Below are 18,543 nucleotides of genomic sequence, written 5' to 3'. Positions count from 1 at the left end.
ATAGAAATTCAATTCTTATTCTTGGTTGAGCTTTTCCTAATTAAAACGTATTATGAAATATTTTTAAGATTCCCTTAAGAAAATTTCCATATATTTCAACATGTATCTGGCAAAAAACCTATGAGCTTCAATTTGTATTCATACTTGTAAAATTATATGCACACACATCATTTCTTGAGTTTGTTAACCATAGCTTTCCAAGCAAAATGGAGCTGTAGTCTAAGAAGTTTGTAATTGTGGCCAAGATAGTCATTATTTTTCTGCCTTCATAGTGGCCTAAGCACCTAAATTGGCTACCTCCAAGTGAGAAGCTTCATCCATTTACCTCTATACCTTACAAATATTATTGTTTGCTGTATGTGCCATGAAATGGAAAAGGTTAGGATGCAATGTTTTAAACTAACTCTTATTATTGCTCTTTTATCTTGACCCCAACCTTTCCATATGTGAAACAATAAAGTAAACCACCCACATTTTGTCTTATCAGTATTCTAAGACCAGTGCAAGAAGAAAAGGATACGTGGTAATTGCTTATATTGTTTGGGTGCAGGTATATTCTAAAGTTCTTTTAGAAAATATCCTTTTAGTAAACTAAAAGTTGAATGGAGGAGAGGAGTTCCCTTTGAGGTAACTTCCCAGAAAATCAATGCGATTATTTTTACCACAGTGAGTTCTCTTTTTAAATATTAAACTACATTATGGCCAGGCATGGTGGCTCGTGCCTATAATCCCAGCACTTAGGGAGACTGAGGTGTGTGGATCACCTGAGGTCAGGAGTTTGAGACCAGCCTGGCCAACACAGCGAAACCCTATCTCTACTAAAAATAAAAAATTAGCCAGGTGTGGTGGCACATGCCTGTAATTCAGCTACTCAGGAGGCTGAAACAGGAGAATCACTTGAACCTGGGAGGCAGAGGTTGCAGTGAGCCGAGATCATGCCACTGCACTCCAGCCTGGGTTAGAGTGAGACTCTGTCTAAAAAAAAAAAAATTATATGTTCTATATAATTATAAATTACTTGATGTGGCTGGCAAATTCTTAGGTGGTCCCTGTAATTCCCACCCACTAGCCATCACATCTTTGTGTAGTCTTCAATTCTTGAGGATGGGCAGAATCTGTAACTTCTAACCACTATGGCAAAGGTGATGGAATGTCACTGCATAGTTATGCTATGTTATATGGCAAAAGTAAAAAGGTCATATAGATGTAATTAAGGTTTCTAATCAGTTGATTTTAAGCTAACCAAAATGGATATTACGCTTGTGGGCCTGACCTAATAAGCCCCTTAAAAGAGGGTCTAGAAGTGAGAAAAGTAACAGACTCTCTGCTGCTGGCTATGAAGAGGGAAACAGCCGTAACTTCTACAGCCACACAGCAATAAATCCTTCCAACAGCCTGAGGGAGCTCTAGGTATGCCTCCAAATGAGAAAAAAGCCCAGTCTACACCTGGATTTCACACTTCCGAGACTCCAAACAGAGATCCCAGCTAAGCCATATCCGGACTCTAGACTTATAGAAACTGTGAGATAACAAAAATATAGTGTTTTAAACTGCGAAGTCTGTAGTAATCTGTTACACAGCCACAGATAACAAATACGATTAGATATTAAAAAGTAGGGCATATGAAAGCATGAAGCAAGTGCCTCTGGATATACTGACCAAAGCTTACCTGCACTTCCATGCTAGCTGGCTCTTCCAACAGATGTAGCAGTTGTTGTTTCTCCTGAGAGAGCTGTTCTACAAGCTTCTCCTGGGCAGCCAGGCTCTGATTCAGTTCTTCAATTCTCCTGAAGCAAAGGAAAAGTAAAGACAATAATTATGATCATGATACTATTATTACCTTATTTCTCAACCCATTACAAAGATAGCATGATCTAGTATAGCAGGTTTTTACCCTTTTGGATCATTGAACCTTTAGATACATTTCTTTAGAAAACCATGTATTTTCTGCCCCAAATATATACACAGACAACATTTTTTTTTTTTTTTTGAGATGGAGTTTCACTCTTGTTACCCAGGCTGGAGTGCAATTCGATCTTGGCTCCCTGCAACCTCCGCCTCCTGGGTTCAAGCAACTCTCCTGCCTCAGCCTTCCGAGTAGCTGGGACTACAGGCATGTGCCACTACGCCCAGCTAATTTTTGTATTTTTAGTAGAGACGGGGTTTCACCATGTTGACCAGGATGGTCTCGATCTCTTAACTGCGTGATCCGCTCACCTCAGCCTCCCAAAGTGCTGGGATTACAGGCGTGAGCCACCACGCCTGGCCACACAGGCAAGTTTTTTGCTTGCATTTTCACCAGGTTCATGTACCTCCTGAAGCTTATCCATGGATCTATAGACCACAGGTATTTAACTCTAGTAATAAGGGCCTAGAATTTTTTGGTGGTGGTGCGGTGGCTGCTCCATTCAATAAATGGTTCTTGGATAACCATTTTGTGTACCCAATGCACTCTATCAAGTACTGGGAATATGAAGTTGGAAAAGTACAGTCTCTGTTTTGCAAAAATTTAAATTCCTCCAGCACTTGTGCTAGTGATTTGAAGAGTAAGGAGACACACAGCTACAGTCACGTACCACATAATGTTTCTGTCAACATTATGTCATCATACTGCATGAATGATGGTGGTCCGATAAGATTATACTGGAGCTGAAAGATTCCTATCACCCAGTAAAACCCTAGCTGCAGTAACACCATAATGCAATGCATTTCTCACTTGTTTGGGGCATTACAGTGCAAGCAAACCTACTGCACTGACAATTGTAAAAACATAACTATACATAATATATGCATAGTATGTAGTACTTGATAATAAGTGTTACTGGCTTATGTATTTACTATACTATACTTTTACTGTTGTTTTAGAGTGTACTCTTTCTACTTATTAAAAAAAATTAACTGTAAAGTAGCCTCAAGCAGTTCCTTCAGGAGCTATTTCAGAAGAAGGCATTGTTATCATAGGAGATGACAGCTCCTTGTGTGTTATTGTCCCTGAAGACCTTCCAGGGGACAAGATTTAAAGGTGGAAGGCGTGGTATTGATGATCCTGACCCTGCGTAGGCCTAGGCTAATGTGTATGTTTGTGTTTCAGTTTTTAATAAAAAAGTTTAAAAAGTAAAAAAAATAAAATAAAAATTTAAAAACGGAATAAACCTTTTCTAGAATAAGGATATAAGGAAAATATTTTTGTATGACTATAAAAAGGTGTTTTAGGCCTTCACATTCATTCACGTCACGACTCACTCACTAAGTCACCGAGAGCACCTTCCAGTCATGCAAGTTCCAATTCTGGTCAGTCCCCTAAACAGGTGTACTGTTGGTTAACTTTTATACAGTATTTTTACTGTATCTTTTCTATGTTTAGATTCACAAATGGTGGCCATCGTGTTACAGTTACCTACCAAATTCAGTACAGTAATATGCTGTACAGGTTTGCAGCCTAGAGGCCATAAGCTATACCATATAGCCTGGGTGTGCAGTAGGCTATCCCATCAAGGTTTGTGTAAGCATACTCTGTGATGGGCACACAATTCAGAATGGATTGCCTAAAGATGCATTTCTCAGAACATATCCCTGTAGTTAAGTGATGCGTGATTGTATATAAGCAAATAATACTAATAGAATGTAATAATTGCTACCAGAATAGAGGCACCATATAGTATGCTGAGTGCTGCCATAGAGCTATAGAAAGAAAGATAAATAAATGATTCATTTGACTTGAAGGAGTGTAGTGATGCTCAGGAGAAGAGATTTTAAAGATTGTGTGGTTTCAGAGTAAACAGACAATCTACAGAATGGCAGAAAATATTTGGAAACTATGCATTGGACAAAGTTCTATGTTCAGTGTCTATAAGAAATGTAAACAAATTTATAAGAGAAAAACAACCCCATTAAAAAGTGGGCAAAGAACACAAACAAACACTTAAAAAGACATACATGCGGCCAGCAAGCACACGATAAAAAGCTCAATAACACTGATCACTAAAGAAATGCCATCAAAACTGCAATGAGATACCATCTCACACCAGCCAGAATGGCTATGGTTAAAAAGTCAAAAAATAACAGACGCTAGTGAGGTTGCAGAGAAAAGCAAACATTTAGACACTGTTGAGGGGAGTGTAAATTAGTTCAACTATTGTAGAAAGCAGTATGGCAATTCCTCAAAGAATAAAAACCAGAACTACCATTCAACCCAGCAAACCCATTTCTGGGTATATATCGAGAGGAATATAAATCATTCTACCATGAAGATATATACATGCAAATGTTCACTGCACACTATTTACAACAGCAAAGACATGGTGGTTTTCCAGGCTCAGAAGGAAGAGGTTGAACAAAGGAATGAAGGCATGAAGACCCAGTGTACAATTTGGGAAGAGTCACTGGAACGAAGGCCAGGGAGAAGAGACAATGGCTGGAGAAGAGACTGAAAATTCAGACTCGGGTTAAGTTATAAAATACTGTGCTGAAGTATACAAACCATGGGTTCAAATAAGGTTATTGATCATCTATGTGCTAGGCATATTCTCTGTTTGTATATATGAGAGGAAGGCTCTGTCCAGGTCCTTGAAAATGTGCTGGGTGCCAGATGAAATGTTTCCAGTTGTGATTACTATTTCTGTACAAGTGTATCAGAAAATGATAGCACCTTGGGAGAAAATAGCTTGGCAGAGAGGTGAGGGGCACCAGAAAGTCAAGTAAGAATTTCATAAACCAATTATAAATTCATTTAGAGTGTGAGGATCAACTAACATTTGGGAATCAGAAACAATTTTTTTTTTTTTTTTTTTTTTTTTTTTGAGATGGAGTCTCACTCTGTTGCCAGGCTGGAGTACAGTGGCACGTTCTTGGATCATTGCAACCTCTGCTTCCTGGGTTCAAGTGATTCTCCTGCCTCAGCCTCCTGAGTAGCTGGGACTACAGGCGCATGCCACCATGCCCAGCTAATTTTTGTATTTTTAGTAGAGAGGGGGTTTCACCATGTTGGCCAGGATGGTCTTGATCTCTTCACCTCATGATCCTTCCACCTCAGCCTCCCAAAGTGCTGGGATTGCAGGTGTGAGTCACCGCACCCAGCACAAATAACTTTAAAAACTTAAAAACATTGGGCCGAGCATGGTGGTTTATGCCTGTAGTCTCAGCGTTTTGGGAAGTGTAGGCAGGCAGATCATCTGAGGTCTGGAGTTCAAGACCATCCTGACCAACATAGTGAAAACCCATCTCTACTAAAAATACAAAATTAGCTGGGTGTGGTGGTGCATGCCTGTAATCCCAGCTACTGGGGAAGCTGAGGCAGGAGAATTGCTCGAACCCAGGAGACAGAGGCTGCAGTGAGCTGAGATCGTGCCACTGCACTCTGGCCTGGACAACAGGGTGAGACTCCATCTCAAAAATAAAACCAAAAACAAAAAAAAAAACCTTAAAAACATGATACAAATGTAAACTGCAATGATGATGAGAAGGAGAAATGTGGACTCCCTGTGAAATTCCCTCATGGTATCTGCACTACAACATCTCTACTTTTCTTAAACCTCACTCATCCCTTTGACCCTCAGTCTCTACAAAGGACTGTTCTCCTACTCTCCAAAATTGTGCAAGGCCATCTGCCTCAATTTATTTTCAGGTGTGCATGTGCTTTTCTTGGGGTTTTGTTTTTTTAGTTTAGTTTTTTTTATTGGAGTTCAAATATGAGACAGTCTTGGGGAATCTAGTAGGGAAAACCTGAAAGCAAATACAATACCATACTGATAACTGTACAATATGTATATAGATAAATAAAACAAAGAAACAATACATAAACTTCATTCTGCTACCACAAAGCCTTCAAAGAAATGACAACTGATCCCTTAGTGAAGTTCACTAGAAGGGAAAAAGTTGGCAGACGTTTCCCATAGAAGGAAAAGCATGAGCAAAATTCTGGAGACTCGCCATAGCTTCTTATGCTTCTGGCGACAGGACGGATTCAGGGTTTGGACATCAGCAATCCCTGAAACCGTGTGACACAGCTCTCCAAATGCCACTTTTTTCATTGATAAAGTATAATAATTCATATCTCATGGGGTTGTTAAACAAGAACAGAAAGTCCTCAGCTGGATAGTAGGAGCTGCTCAACAAAGCTTAGCCATCGTTATTATTACTAGCCTGGCCTGAATGAAGTGTGCAGGAGTGGTGGGGGCTGAGGCGTGTGGGAGAAAGCAGAGGTCACATCATAAAAGGCTCTGATGGCCACATGAGGAGTATGGATCTTACCTCCTGAAGGTATTGGTAAGCTTCTTAAATGGTTCTGCGATGGTGCAATTAAATTAACGTCTTGGAAAGATCACGTTGGTCACAGTGTGTACATGTGGTTTTTGCCTATTCAGTTAAAAGCTCCTTAAAGCTTTCTATACCACCGTAGTCTTATGCACCTAAGAGGCTAAATTATTTGCCAGTTTGTTGTTGTTGAATTATCTGTTTCAGAATTGCTCTGAATTATTAGGTTGAGACAAGGAGAGGAGCAGGACTTGAAGTAGACAGGGCTTCTAGAAGGTTTCTGCAGTAACCCAGACAGCAGATAGTGCTGACTTCAACAATTGCCCAGTTACCTTCAGGACAAAGTCCAAGTTCCTTTAGTGGTGTACAAAGCTAGCACAATCAGACCCCTGTTCCCAAAACAACTTACCTCTTACTTGTCTTCCACTTGCTCCCGTTATGTATGATTATTTAAAGTTCTTGAAATATTCCTTTCCCTGTGTCTTCCCTCCATAGCTTCTCCTTCTGCATAGAATCTTTCCTTTCCCTATCCACTTTCTACCTATTTATCCTAACTCCTATTCATCCTTCAAAGCTCAGCTCAGATTTCATTTCCTCTGGGAAACCTCCGATGGCATCATCTCAGTCTGTTTGGACTGCTGTAACAAAACGCCATAAACTGGGTGGCTTATACTGGATACAATGAGTTCTCAGTTTCTGGTCAAAGAATCAGTCTGTTGGTATGTTCAGTTCTTTGTCCTCCATGTTAAAGTTTAACTTCCTTGCAGTTTCAGTAAACAGCCTTCTCCACCAGTTCTAATCAGTAGTTCACATCTGTTCCCCGAGTCCCCTGTTCTGCCTTGACTCATCCTAGTGACCTGCCCTGATCACCTGCTCCAGTCATCTGCTCTGGTCACCTGCTTTGACCTAGGTCACCACTGGGTACCTTCTCTGACCTGCCCTTAACTGTCCTTCCCACCAAACTACCCACCCTGCTACTCCAGCTCTTTCCCCTGCTCTCTAAAATAGCCAGTTGGGATTAGTCTAACCTCTGCAGTCTAACCCTAGCCAATAGGAGAATGATACAGCAGCAGGTATGACCTCCGTCAGGAAAAAGACCCCTTTTCCTCCCTTGTCCAGGGGTGCACTCACCATTGCTCCATCCATGAGGGGCACCCTTCTAAAGAAGTAAACTGCCTTGCTGAGAGGATTTATCTTCAAGTGCTATTTCTTTTGCGGCATCAAAATTTTACATATAACACTTATAAACAACAAAAATTTATTTCTCACAGTTCTGGAGGTGAGGAAGTCCTAGATCAAAGCACTGATAGATTCAGTGTCTGGTGAAGATCCACAATCTGGCTCCTAAGGGTGCACTCCCACTATATCCACACACAGTAGAAGGGGCTAACTAGCTCCCTGGAGTCTCTTTTACAAGTATATTAATCCCATTTAAGGGTTCCATCTCAGTCTCCATCACCTAATCACCTCCTAATGGCTCCACTTCATAATGCCATCACTGTAAGGGTTAAGATTTCAACATATGAACTGGTGGGGGGTGGGGCGGGAGAAGGGACACAAAACATTCAGACCATAGCAGACACCTTTCTCTTTTAATGTGGAATGGATGACCCTCCAATATTTCCCCAGAGCACCCCATGCTCTTCTATCAGGAAACTTATTAAAATCATGTAACGTATTTCTTGGTGAGAAGAACTAGGTCTTTTGTTTCTGTAACTGAAGTGCTTAGCCTGGCATCTGGCGTGTGATGTGCCCAGTAAATGTTTGCTGAATAAGTGAATCCAGGTCTCTTGATTGCCACTATTTGTCCACTGAATCCAAGAAGTGAGTTTTCTTAATGGATACCATTGAAAACTCAATCCTGAAAAGAACATCTTTGGTTGTGAGCCCATAAAGTCTTAGAAATAATGAAGCTCCCACTGTCAGTCCCTGAAAGGGAACAGTGCAGCTGCTGTATGCCTTGAAAATGGGCAAAAGACAAGCGACAAAAAAAGCACTGAAGGCACCTACTTGTCCCTCTGGGCCAGGGCCTCCGTGTATCGCTCGGGATTGACCTGGTCTCCTGGTACTTCTTCCCAGTTTTTGGTGACTCCCTTCAGTTTCTCTGAGAGCTCCAGGTTACACTCCTTCTCTGCTTCCACCAGAGCTGCCATCCGAGCAGCTTCATTCTTTGCCAGCCTAGATTCCTGGAAAAAGAACAAAAACCGAGAGGCTGCAAGGTTTTACCTAGATTAGAAGCCCTCAGACCCAGGAACACGGATGGATTTGGGAATGAAAGTAGAGACGGAAAAGGTGAATGCCAGAAGGCAGGGCAGTAGGAAAAGAAGTATTAATAAAAGAGTACCCCCAGCTATGGACTTTGAGAATTCCTCCTCACCTCCTGCAGAAGCTGTATCTTATTTTCCAAGAGCTCATAAACATGCTCTGTCTCCTGCTGTCGCTCCTCAAACTGGCGCCGGAGCTCAGCTTCATTCTGACTGTTGAGATTCTCCACGTCAGCCCTAAAACCACAGAGTATTAGCCAGATCTACCGTTTAGCAAGTGGAACCATTAAGGTTGTTCCAGTAATTCAGAGTGACACTGGTAAGAAGAAAAACGGAGCATTTTTTCTCTCTGCAGTTATCTGTGGAACCGATCTCCTCAACTTTTCAGGTTGAAAGCATTCCAAACTTTTAGAAACTCTTTTTTGTTGTTTGTCAAGTGGTATATACTTGACTTCCTAGTGGCTTCATTATTGCTATAGCTTCCAGGGGAACTTTCATTTGGAAGGGAGGTAATCGTCAAGGGGTTTACATTCACTGTCATCCGTCCTGGGGCTCTTCCATTGACTCCGCTTCCTAGGATGCTTTGCTAGTTCCTTGCTTTTCCTGTTATTTGAAATTCAGGTGTTCTTTCCATTTAGGTTGCTGGTACAGAGTATCCATTTGGGCAGCTGCAGAAATGCTCTCTTCCTTTAAAGCCAGTAATTCATAGTAGGCTGCCCTAAATCTGTGCTACCTATCCAGAGTTCTCCCCAGCTTTTCCATGATCCCATGCAGAGACATTTAATCCATGAAAGCTCAGGATTTTGGCTGAGCTTTGCCTGTCTGATATCCCTAGGATTGAATGTCCAGGCGCTAGCATGAAGTGGGTAAGGTATCACCAGTTTATTTATAGTGAACAACAGCTGCTCTTAGATGTCTAAGGATTAGAAATTTGGGGGCAATATCAGATGCTGAATGATTTTGATTCCTCTTTGGTTTTATTCCTGCTTTAAGCCATTTGTTGAGAACCATGGGCCATCCTCTTGTTCTCAGGACAAAGAAGAATATTGAACTGTATAGGCTTATGGGGCACTAAGACCAGAGATACTTTAATATGTGTCCAGGGAGAACAAATGATGCTTCCCTAAAGATTACAGGATTCTTTGTTGGACAGTTAACACTACTCAATACCATCTCAGGGGCTATATTTAGCTTGAGCACCCCTGTCATTATATAGCTTTTGGGGGCATGAGGATCTTGGCTGTAGAAGAGACAAAAGTCAAGGGTATAATCCAAGACCCTCAAATAGGCAGACCCCAGGAATCAACTTTTGCTCTGAATCTATGTTTGACTCCATCTTCCGTGCTAGTGCAATAGATAACCACTAACTATAATCTACAGAGACTGGAATTTACACATTTTCTGAGTTAACTCCATTAATCACAAATGCCTTATTTAAAATGCTACAGCTGTTTAAAGTCAGAAGACCCTGAACTTTATGCCAGAAGATGAGGGCTCTGCCACTGATTTGAGGAGAACATACCTTAGTTTTCTCATTTCCCAAAATAGAATAATGTCACCTAATTCAAATGACATTTTAAAAAGTTTTTTTAAAACAAAGCATTAGACAAACTTCAAATTTTACTAATCATTATTAATATAAGTTTTCTAAAATCTGTTGTCTTAATGCCTTAGTATGTGTTTAGCCACATCAGCACATTGTGTATAATTTAATTTGGTTTTAAATATTTTGACCTTGCTGGATTGTCGTCCTACATGTCAAGAAATACTGTACATCCAGAAAGAATGCCAGATCAGATTGATTGTGTACTAATCCCAGAACATAATCTGAAAACATTTCTTTTTTTGCATTCATATGTTACTTTCTTTTATTTTTTCAACTTTTATTTTAGCTTCAGGGGCTATCTGTGTAGGTTTCCTACCTGGGTATACTACATGATGCTGAGGTTGGGGTACAAACGATTCCATTACCCAGGTACTGATCATAGTACCCAATACTTAGTTTTTCAACCCTTCCCCAACTCCCCACCTCTCCACTGTAGTAGTCCCCAGTTTCTAGTGTTGCTATCTTTGTGCCCATGAGTACTTGTTTAGCTCCTGCTTATAAGTGAGAACATGCTACCACATTTGATTTTCTGTTTCTGCATTAATTGTCTTAGGATAATGGCCTCCAGTGGCAAAGAACATGATTTCATTCTTTTTGTGGCTGCATAGTATTCCATGGTGTATATGTAAATTTGATGTACCACATTTGCTTTATCCAATCTATTGTTGATGGGCATCTAGACTGATTCCACGTCTTTGCTATTGTGAAGAGTGCTACAATGAACATGTAAGTGTATGCGTCTTTTTGATAGATTTGTTTTCTTTTGGATATATACCTTGTAAGGGAATTGCTGGGTTGGATGGTAGTTCTGTTTTAAGTTCTTTGAGAAATCTCCAAACTGCTTTCCACAGTGACTGAACTAATTTATATTTCCACCAACAGCATGTAAGCATTCCCATTTCTATGCAGCTTTGCCAGCATCTGTTGTTTTTAGACATTATAGGAGTAGACATTCTGACTGGTGTGAGATGGTATCTCATTGTGGTTTTGATTTATATTTCTCTAATGATTAGTGCTGTGGAGCAATTTTTCATATATTTGTTGGTCATTTGTATGTCTTCTTTTGAAAAGTGTCTGATCATGCCTTTTGCTCATTTTTAAAATGGGGTTATTTGTTTTTCATTGTTCAATTGTTCAGATGCTAGTTTGCAAATTTTTTTTAGATTCCAGAGGTTATCTGTTTACTCTGTTGATTGATAGCTTCTTTTCCTGGGCAAAACTCTTTAGTTTAAATAAATCCCACTCGTTGCTTTTTAGTTCTGTTGCAATTGGTTTTGAGGACTTAGTCATAAATTCCTGAGGCCAATTTCCAGAATGCGTTTCTTGGGTTTTCGTCTAGGATTTTTTTTTTTTTTTTCCTGAGGCAGAGTCTCACTCTGTCGCCAGGCTAGAGTGCAGTGGCACAATCTTGGCTCACTGCAACCTCCACCTCCCAGGTTTAAGTGATTCTCCTGCCTCAGGCTCCCAAGTAGCTGGGACTACAGGTGCGTGCTACCATGCCCAGCTAATTTTTGTATTTTTTAGTAGAGATGGGGTTTCGCCATGTTGGCCAGGATGGTCTCAATCTCTTGACCTTGTGATCCTCCCGCCTCGGCCTCCCAAAGTGCTGGGATTACAGGCATGAGCCACTGCTTATAGTTTGAGGTCTTGCATTTACATCTTTAATCCATCTTGAGTTAATTTTTATAGGTGCTGAAAGGTAGGGGCCCAGTTTCATTCTTCTGCAAATGGCCAGCCAGTTATCCCAGCATCACTGAATAGGGGAGTCTTTTCCCCACTGCTTATTTTTGTTGACTTTCTCAAAGATCAGATTGCTATGGGTATGTGACTTTATTTCTGGGTTCTCTATTTGGTTCCATTGGTCTAGGGGTCTTTTTTTTTTTTTTTTTTTTTTTTACCAGTAACATGCTGTTTTGGTAACTGTAGCCTTGCAGTATGGTTTGAAGTTGGATACTATGATGCCTCTGGCTTTGATCTTGTCATTTGATGAATGGCATTGGTAGTGTGATAGCAATAGTGTTAAATCTGTAGATTGCTTTGGGCAGTATGGCCATTTTAATGATATTGATTCTTCCAATCTATGAGCATAGAATGTTTCTCATTTGATTGTGTCATCTATGAATTTTTTTTAGGAGTGTTTCATAGTTTTCCTTGTAGAGATCTTTCACCTCCTTGGTTAGATGTATTCCAAGGTATTTTATTTTTTTAGTGGCTATTGTAAATGGAATTGCTTTCTTGATTTTGAATTTTATTGGTGTGTAGAAATGCTACTGATTTTTATACATTAATTTTTGTATTCTGAAACTTTATTAAAATCTAGAAATATTTTAAATAATTTTAATACTTGTCATTTAACACCAAGTTTTTAAAAACTATACATTATAAAACTAACCATTTTAGCAATACAAATATATACAAAGAAAAATATCAAGTCTTCTCCCTATCGTGGACTGTGATCTCACTCTTCCTCAATATGCTACAAATATCACTCAGCGACTTTTCCCCCTTCCTTAATCAAGGAATTCCCACTAGGACAACAATATAAAGCTAACTCATTCTTTTCAATAACTGCATAATAGTCCACAGTGTGGTAATACCAAACTTTCTTCAATCAATGACCTATTGATGGATAATTGTTTCTAGTTCTTTGCCATTACAACTAATGATGCAGTAAACATCCTTATACATTTATTTTTTCACCCTAGTGCTTTTATTTATAAGGAACAGATTCCTTCTAGGGATTGTTTGATCAAAGGGAATCCTCCTTTTTTACTATAATAGGTAGCACCACACACTAAAAATGTTATCACAATTTACACTATCACTGATAGTGATGACAGTGCCCATTTTCCCCAAACGTTATCTCAGCCCTTGATGTTATTATAGGCTGACTGATACTTTTTGATAAAGCTTATCTGCATTTGTCTCTGCTAAAAGTGGAAACATTCACTGCTTCTAGTTAGTTGATTGCTAACTAATAGGAAGTTTGCAATCTTTTGTCTGGTGAATTTACCAACTTATGCCAAGGTCCATCTGACTTAGTAATAGACAGAGAGCCCAAGGGAAACACAGCATATGAAAATCTATTGTTTCAGTTCCTGAATCAGACACAGGATTCAAATGCCACAGATAGGTTAAGGAATTTGTTTCCAAATCTATTGCTCTCAGATTACCAACCCAGACTCTGGAAAGGACCAGCGCTTAAAATTACAACTCACCATGTTTTATCCAGATGCTGTTTCTTGTCCTGGAGTTCTCGTTTCAAGCTCTCCACTTCAACCTTCAGCTCAATGTTCTGAAAAGCACACAGGCATTAATCGTCATTAGCTTCCATGGACCCTTTATCCTGGATCCAGGCTCCTAATTGAGTCCTGCCTTGGTCTACAGACTCTCACCTCATCTCTGCCCTCTTTGTGACCCCTGACATAATTGGGGATTCAGCTGGATCAGCAATCTAGTCAAGGAAGGATAAAATGTATAGCTTCAGGGTTGCCCCTGAGCTACTTACCAATTTTCCCAACCTATTCATTATTACCTGGATCATGAACACTGCTTGAGCCTACTCATTGTCTAAACCATTGCAGGACAGAGCAGATATCAAAATGAATTGTTTTTTTCTAATACAGGTATGTTCCTGAAAACCAAATTGCTAGAATAATACTTTTACTAGCATTATATTAATAGAATAATACTTTTGAATATCTGGGGATTTAATTATTTTTTTAAAATTTGGTTGTAAACATTTTTGAAAACAATGCTTTGATTATAAAATTGTAATTTTATAAATTAGGTTTGCTTAAGGTGAGAGGGGACTCTGATGGTAAAGTTATACAGGGAACAATTAATTTTTATTGAGGCCAGGGAGTAACAAGATTTGGGGAAACAGAAATAAGGAAATAAAAACATCCCAAGTGTGTCTGGTGCAGGTTAAGTGGCTTAGTGTGTGGTAAGGAGTGTAGAAGACAGTTTGCAATTAGTTTGTGAAAATCCTGCTAAGACAACTGGATAGGCCGGGTTCAGTGGCTCAAGCCTGTAATCCCAGCGCTTTGGGAGGCTGATTCGGGCTGATCACTTGAGGTCAGGAGTTTGAAACCAGCCTGACCAACATGTTGAAACCCAGTCTCTACTAAAAATACAAAAATTAGCTGGGCATGGTGATTCATGCCTGTAATCCCAGCTACTCGGGAGGCTGAGATAGAAGAATTGCTTGAACCCAGAAGACGGAGTTTGCAGTCAGCCGAGATTCTGCTGCTGTACTCCAGCCTGGGTGACAGAGCTAGACTGTCTCAAACAAACAAACAAACTGGATAATAATCGGCAGAGATCGAAGACTCATCAGGGAGCTTTAAGCAAAGTATTGCTGTGATCAGGTCCATGTTGAAGAAGGAATTATGAAGAAGATGGATGGGTCAGGGACAACTGAACAGAATACGGAGGGGACTGTCTAAGGACAAGAGGTACAGGGAGAAAGACTCAAACGACACTTCAGAGGCAGAAGACACAGGCCTTGATGACTTGTGAGATTCAGATTAGACTGGAGGGAGGACCAAAGACGGCGCTGAAATTTCTAGCATGTCGGTGGGAATGCTTTCTATTAACTAAAATAGGGGCAGGTTTGTGGGGATTCTGTAAAATGTTAGTCAAGGGATTACTTTACTTCAGCTTAAACCTCAGCTTGCAAAGATGAATTAGTCCCTTCCCTGCTGAAGTCCGTAACACAGTATTAGGCAAGAAGAATGTTATTAACTAAAGAAATAAAAAAGTCTTTAGATCAGAGATTGACAGAGAGACTGAAGGTACAGCACCTGAAATATGAAAAGCAGTATTGTGGGTACTAGAATAGTAGGAATGACTTTCCTTTATTGCTGCCATATAATAACCACCAACACCTAGACTTCTAGAAGTCCAGGGCAACCCACAGTACCAGCATATTGACTACCATACTTGTGACGGCATTTCATAACCCACATTTTCATGCAGGGTGGTTGAAATACAAATACTAGCTGGGAAAAGTAGAAACCTGGTTTAAATATTTAAGGGTTACTTAGAATTAAAGAATTTTAGAGTCGGATGGCAGTTGGACTAAGGTATTTCAGATCATATTGCTGGTAAGTTTCTAGTGACATATTGAAAAGAATGTTTGTTCCCCTCATAAGTAGGTACCTTTTGACTAAGCTTAAAAATAGGTTCAGATCCAGTGAGATGAAAATATCCTAATTTCTTCAAGGCTTACATTATAGCATGTGAGAAGAAAATGATAGGCCTGTCTTTTCAGGACTTCCTTTAAAGTGATTACTTTATGAACACCTAATAGCTTTACCATAAAATAAAAATATAAGATACCTAGTTCAATTTAAATATCAGATAAACAACAAATAATTGTTTTATTACAAGAATATCCTTTGAAATATTTGAGACAACTTAAGTGCTAAGACATTGTTTGTTGTTTATCTGAACTTTAAATTGAATAGAGTACTCTGTATTTTATTATGCAATGCAAACACCAAAAGATTAACAAATGGAAACAAGCACATTTCAATTTTGTATGAGGAACAAGTCCAAGATCTCTGTATCAATTCCATGGCCTGGCACTGAGAATGATTCATCTGTACCAATTCATCATTCGGCAAACTAGAAGATTTAATAAACTGCTGCTATGTCCCCAGCTTTGTGGTCAATACTTAAAGGAATTCAAATGTCATCATAAGAAATGGTCCCTAAGCTAGAGGCCCTTTATAGAGGTGAAGTAGTATGCATTCAATTATATTGGAAATGAAAGAGGGAGCAATTTCCTCATATGTAATATCCAGATAATTATATCTTCCTCATTCATAAACCCTGCCTTAGAGGATTGTGAGGCATAAGTAAATTAATACATGTAAAGGAATTAGAACAGTGCTCCTAACACAGGTGTAATTATAATTTTAATGATAGTAATAATATTATTATCACCATCATCACCAATATCAACAGCATTATCATTTGGGAACAGCAGTTTGCTTTCCATGAGACCATAACATTTCAAGTGGATTCAGTGTTCAGGATATGGTGCTGAGAAAGAGGACCCCTAAGTTTATTATTTCTGCCACCAAATGATTCACTTTTGTGACCACAGGTAAAATTCTGCTAAGACTTCTTCACCTGGAAAATGACAAAGAATGAACAAAAAGTTATTGAAATCTCATATGAAAGAAAATGGAATCTGTAATTATGAAGCGTTATTATCAATGATACTCTTATGCCTGGCTAATTTATTAAATCAGAAAAGTCTGGATATGCTAAACCACCTCAGATAAGCCAAACCTGCTTGAGCAGATTTTTTGAAAATCTCATATCTAAAAATACATGAGGTCTCAAATGACTGGAGCTATAGCGATGCCCCCTGGCTGGTTCTCAGTTTCAGGATATGACACAGGCAATCTCTATCAAGTATAAACTGATTAACAGAAAGTTCTCTGAAAAGCCCCTTACTATTAATACTATTTTTTGCATGAGAAATCCTTGAATATTTAAATAAACATAAACAAACAACAGGGAATGTGAGAGGTACTGTGAAACCAACCTAAAGCCAGAAAGAATTAGGTTCAAATCCTGGCTCTATCACTTTCCTGCTAGGTGACCTTGGGGAGGTTAACTAATCACTATGAGCCTCAGTTTCCTCATAAGTATGGTGTGGTGGCTTTCTTTGTCAACGAAGGTAACTATTCGCGAGGGATTCTGTGAGGATTTAATGAGAGAATGTACATGATAAGCATAGAACCATGCCTTGCACACGGCTATTCAACAACCTTGATTCACTTTCCCTTCATGTCTAGGCTAACTAGTACAAGTCAGAGACCTCAGCCTTACCAGGAAATTGAAATCCAGAAGGGTTACCTCCGAGGTAAAAGCAATAACTGAAACCAACACTCCACTCTTGCTTTAGCCTTTTACCAGAGAGACCAGCTTAGGAAACACTGCCCAGTTTTGTCCCATTTTGTAGAATGTGGTAAATTATACAATTAGAGAATGTGCTGCAATAAGTTAGTCTTGAAAGAATATATGGAGTCAGTAAGTATAGTCATCAAGAGCATAGGCTCTGAAGGCGAGAAGAGGGCTTGACAAGTCTCCTGGCCTCTGTAAAAGCCTCACTCATCTCATCTATCAAGGAGATAACAATGATATTAATCCACAAAGGATGTTAAGGAGACTAAATGAAATAATGCGCAAAAATCACATTGCACAGTGCCTGGCATGCAGCCAGGATTCAAAAAATGGTAACTATTATTAATGATAAAAACAATAACAATTTACCCTCTCTGACTAGGATAGCTAAAATCCAGAAGGGTTTTCAAGGTAAAAGCAATAATTTACCTCCAAGCTAAAAGCAATAAGTAGAAAAGGAGAATGAAAAATTTTATTCAAACAGATAATAAAGTTTATGAGTCTCACACAGAACTGCTAAAATGGCTTTATCTCCACAAAACTAAATCCCAAATATTATAATCAATTACTTCAATGGATCAAAGTAATTTAATTTCACAAGTGCTACAAAATCTTACCCCATGAAAATGCAAGTACAAACCAATTTACAGTATCTTACATTAAAGTCTAACCTTCTTGCACCTTCTTTCTATAGAAAAATCATCATATAATTTATCAAATTTATTCATTCTCCATTAGTAAATACTCATGTGTAAATTGTTAAATTCTGAGTATAGCATAAGTGGATTCCAAATTAACTGCATTTGCTTATTTTATCACCAAGTCTTCTTGGCTCTTTGTCAAGATATCTAAGGAAATTTATGTTCTGAAGAAAAGGGAGATGGGAAGAAAGCACTTCTCTTTCTTCATGCCTCCAAAGGAGTATTTGCCCATCTAACTCAAGGAAAAGTTTCAATGATGAAGCTGAAATTAAATTTTTGCTGCAATGTTAGTGCCTAGAACTACAGCACAGGTCTAACAAGTGTATGGATTAACTGTGTTTAATTGGACTTTCTATGTCCACAGCTTGTTTTGTTTCAGGAAACAGCACTTGACCAGAGTCTTAACACCAAACCATTTTAAATACAGGATTCTACTGAAATGATTTCCACACTGGTGTTTACTGCAAAGTTCAAAATAGGATTAGGTTAAAAGCAACCAGCAGTAACCAATTAGCTAACTCCTTTCCAAGGCTTCAAGTTTAATTCTATTATTTGTTCCATTGCTCATATAATCCAAACTGTGGCTATCTTTTTAAAAAGCAGTATTTTCAAAGTTTTGCCCTAGTAAAAGCCACGGCATAGTGAATCCTTAAAAACTACTTTTTACAAAAACAAAGAGAAATGGCTTTACCTGATCAGTTTTTAAAACTCTGAAGCCAAAATTAATTCTTTTATCATGGAAAGCTGATTATTATCTATTATTCCAACTTGGTCAATAGTTTGCATACTGTCTCCT

The 18,543-nt window shown here is 39.0% G+C and overlaps 1 protein-coding gene across 7 annotated transcripts in view; it reads right to left on the bottom strand.

Moving 5' to 3' along the window:
* LOC108301098 (phosphodiesterase 4D interacting protein) overlaps window positions 1–18,543 on the bottom strand; it is a 151,588-nt gene that overhangs the window by 95,420 nt on the left and 37,625 nt on the right. For all 7 annotated transcript variants that reach the window (XM_017524148.2, XM_037736989.1, XM_037736988.1 and 4 more), the window contains exons 2-5: window positions 13,341–13,417; window positions 8,630–8,753; window positions 8,263–8,438; window positions 1,670–1,787 (exon numbers count right to left, since the gene is read on the bottom strand). In XM_017524148.2, the coding sequence (XP_017379637.2) occupies window positions 1,670–1,787; window positions 8,263–8,438; window positions 8,630–8,753; window positions 13,341–13,417 (495 nt within the window). The remainder of the gene's footprint in view (window positions 1–1,669; window positions 1,788–8,262; window positions 8,439–8,629; window positions 8,754–13,340; window positions 13,418–18,543) is intronic.

The sequence above is a fragment of the Cebus imitator genome, unplaced genomic scaffold (assembly GCF_001604975.1).
Source record: "Cebus imitator isolate Cc_AM_T3 unplaced genomic scaffold, Cebus_imitator-1.0 Scaffold32, whole genome shotgun sequence".
Classification (NCBI taxonomy): Eukaryota; Metazoa; Chordata; class Mammalia; order Primates; family Cebidae; genus Cebus; species Cebus imitator.
This window is presented reverse-complemented; position numbering and strand designations above follow the sequence as displayed.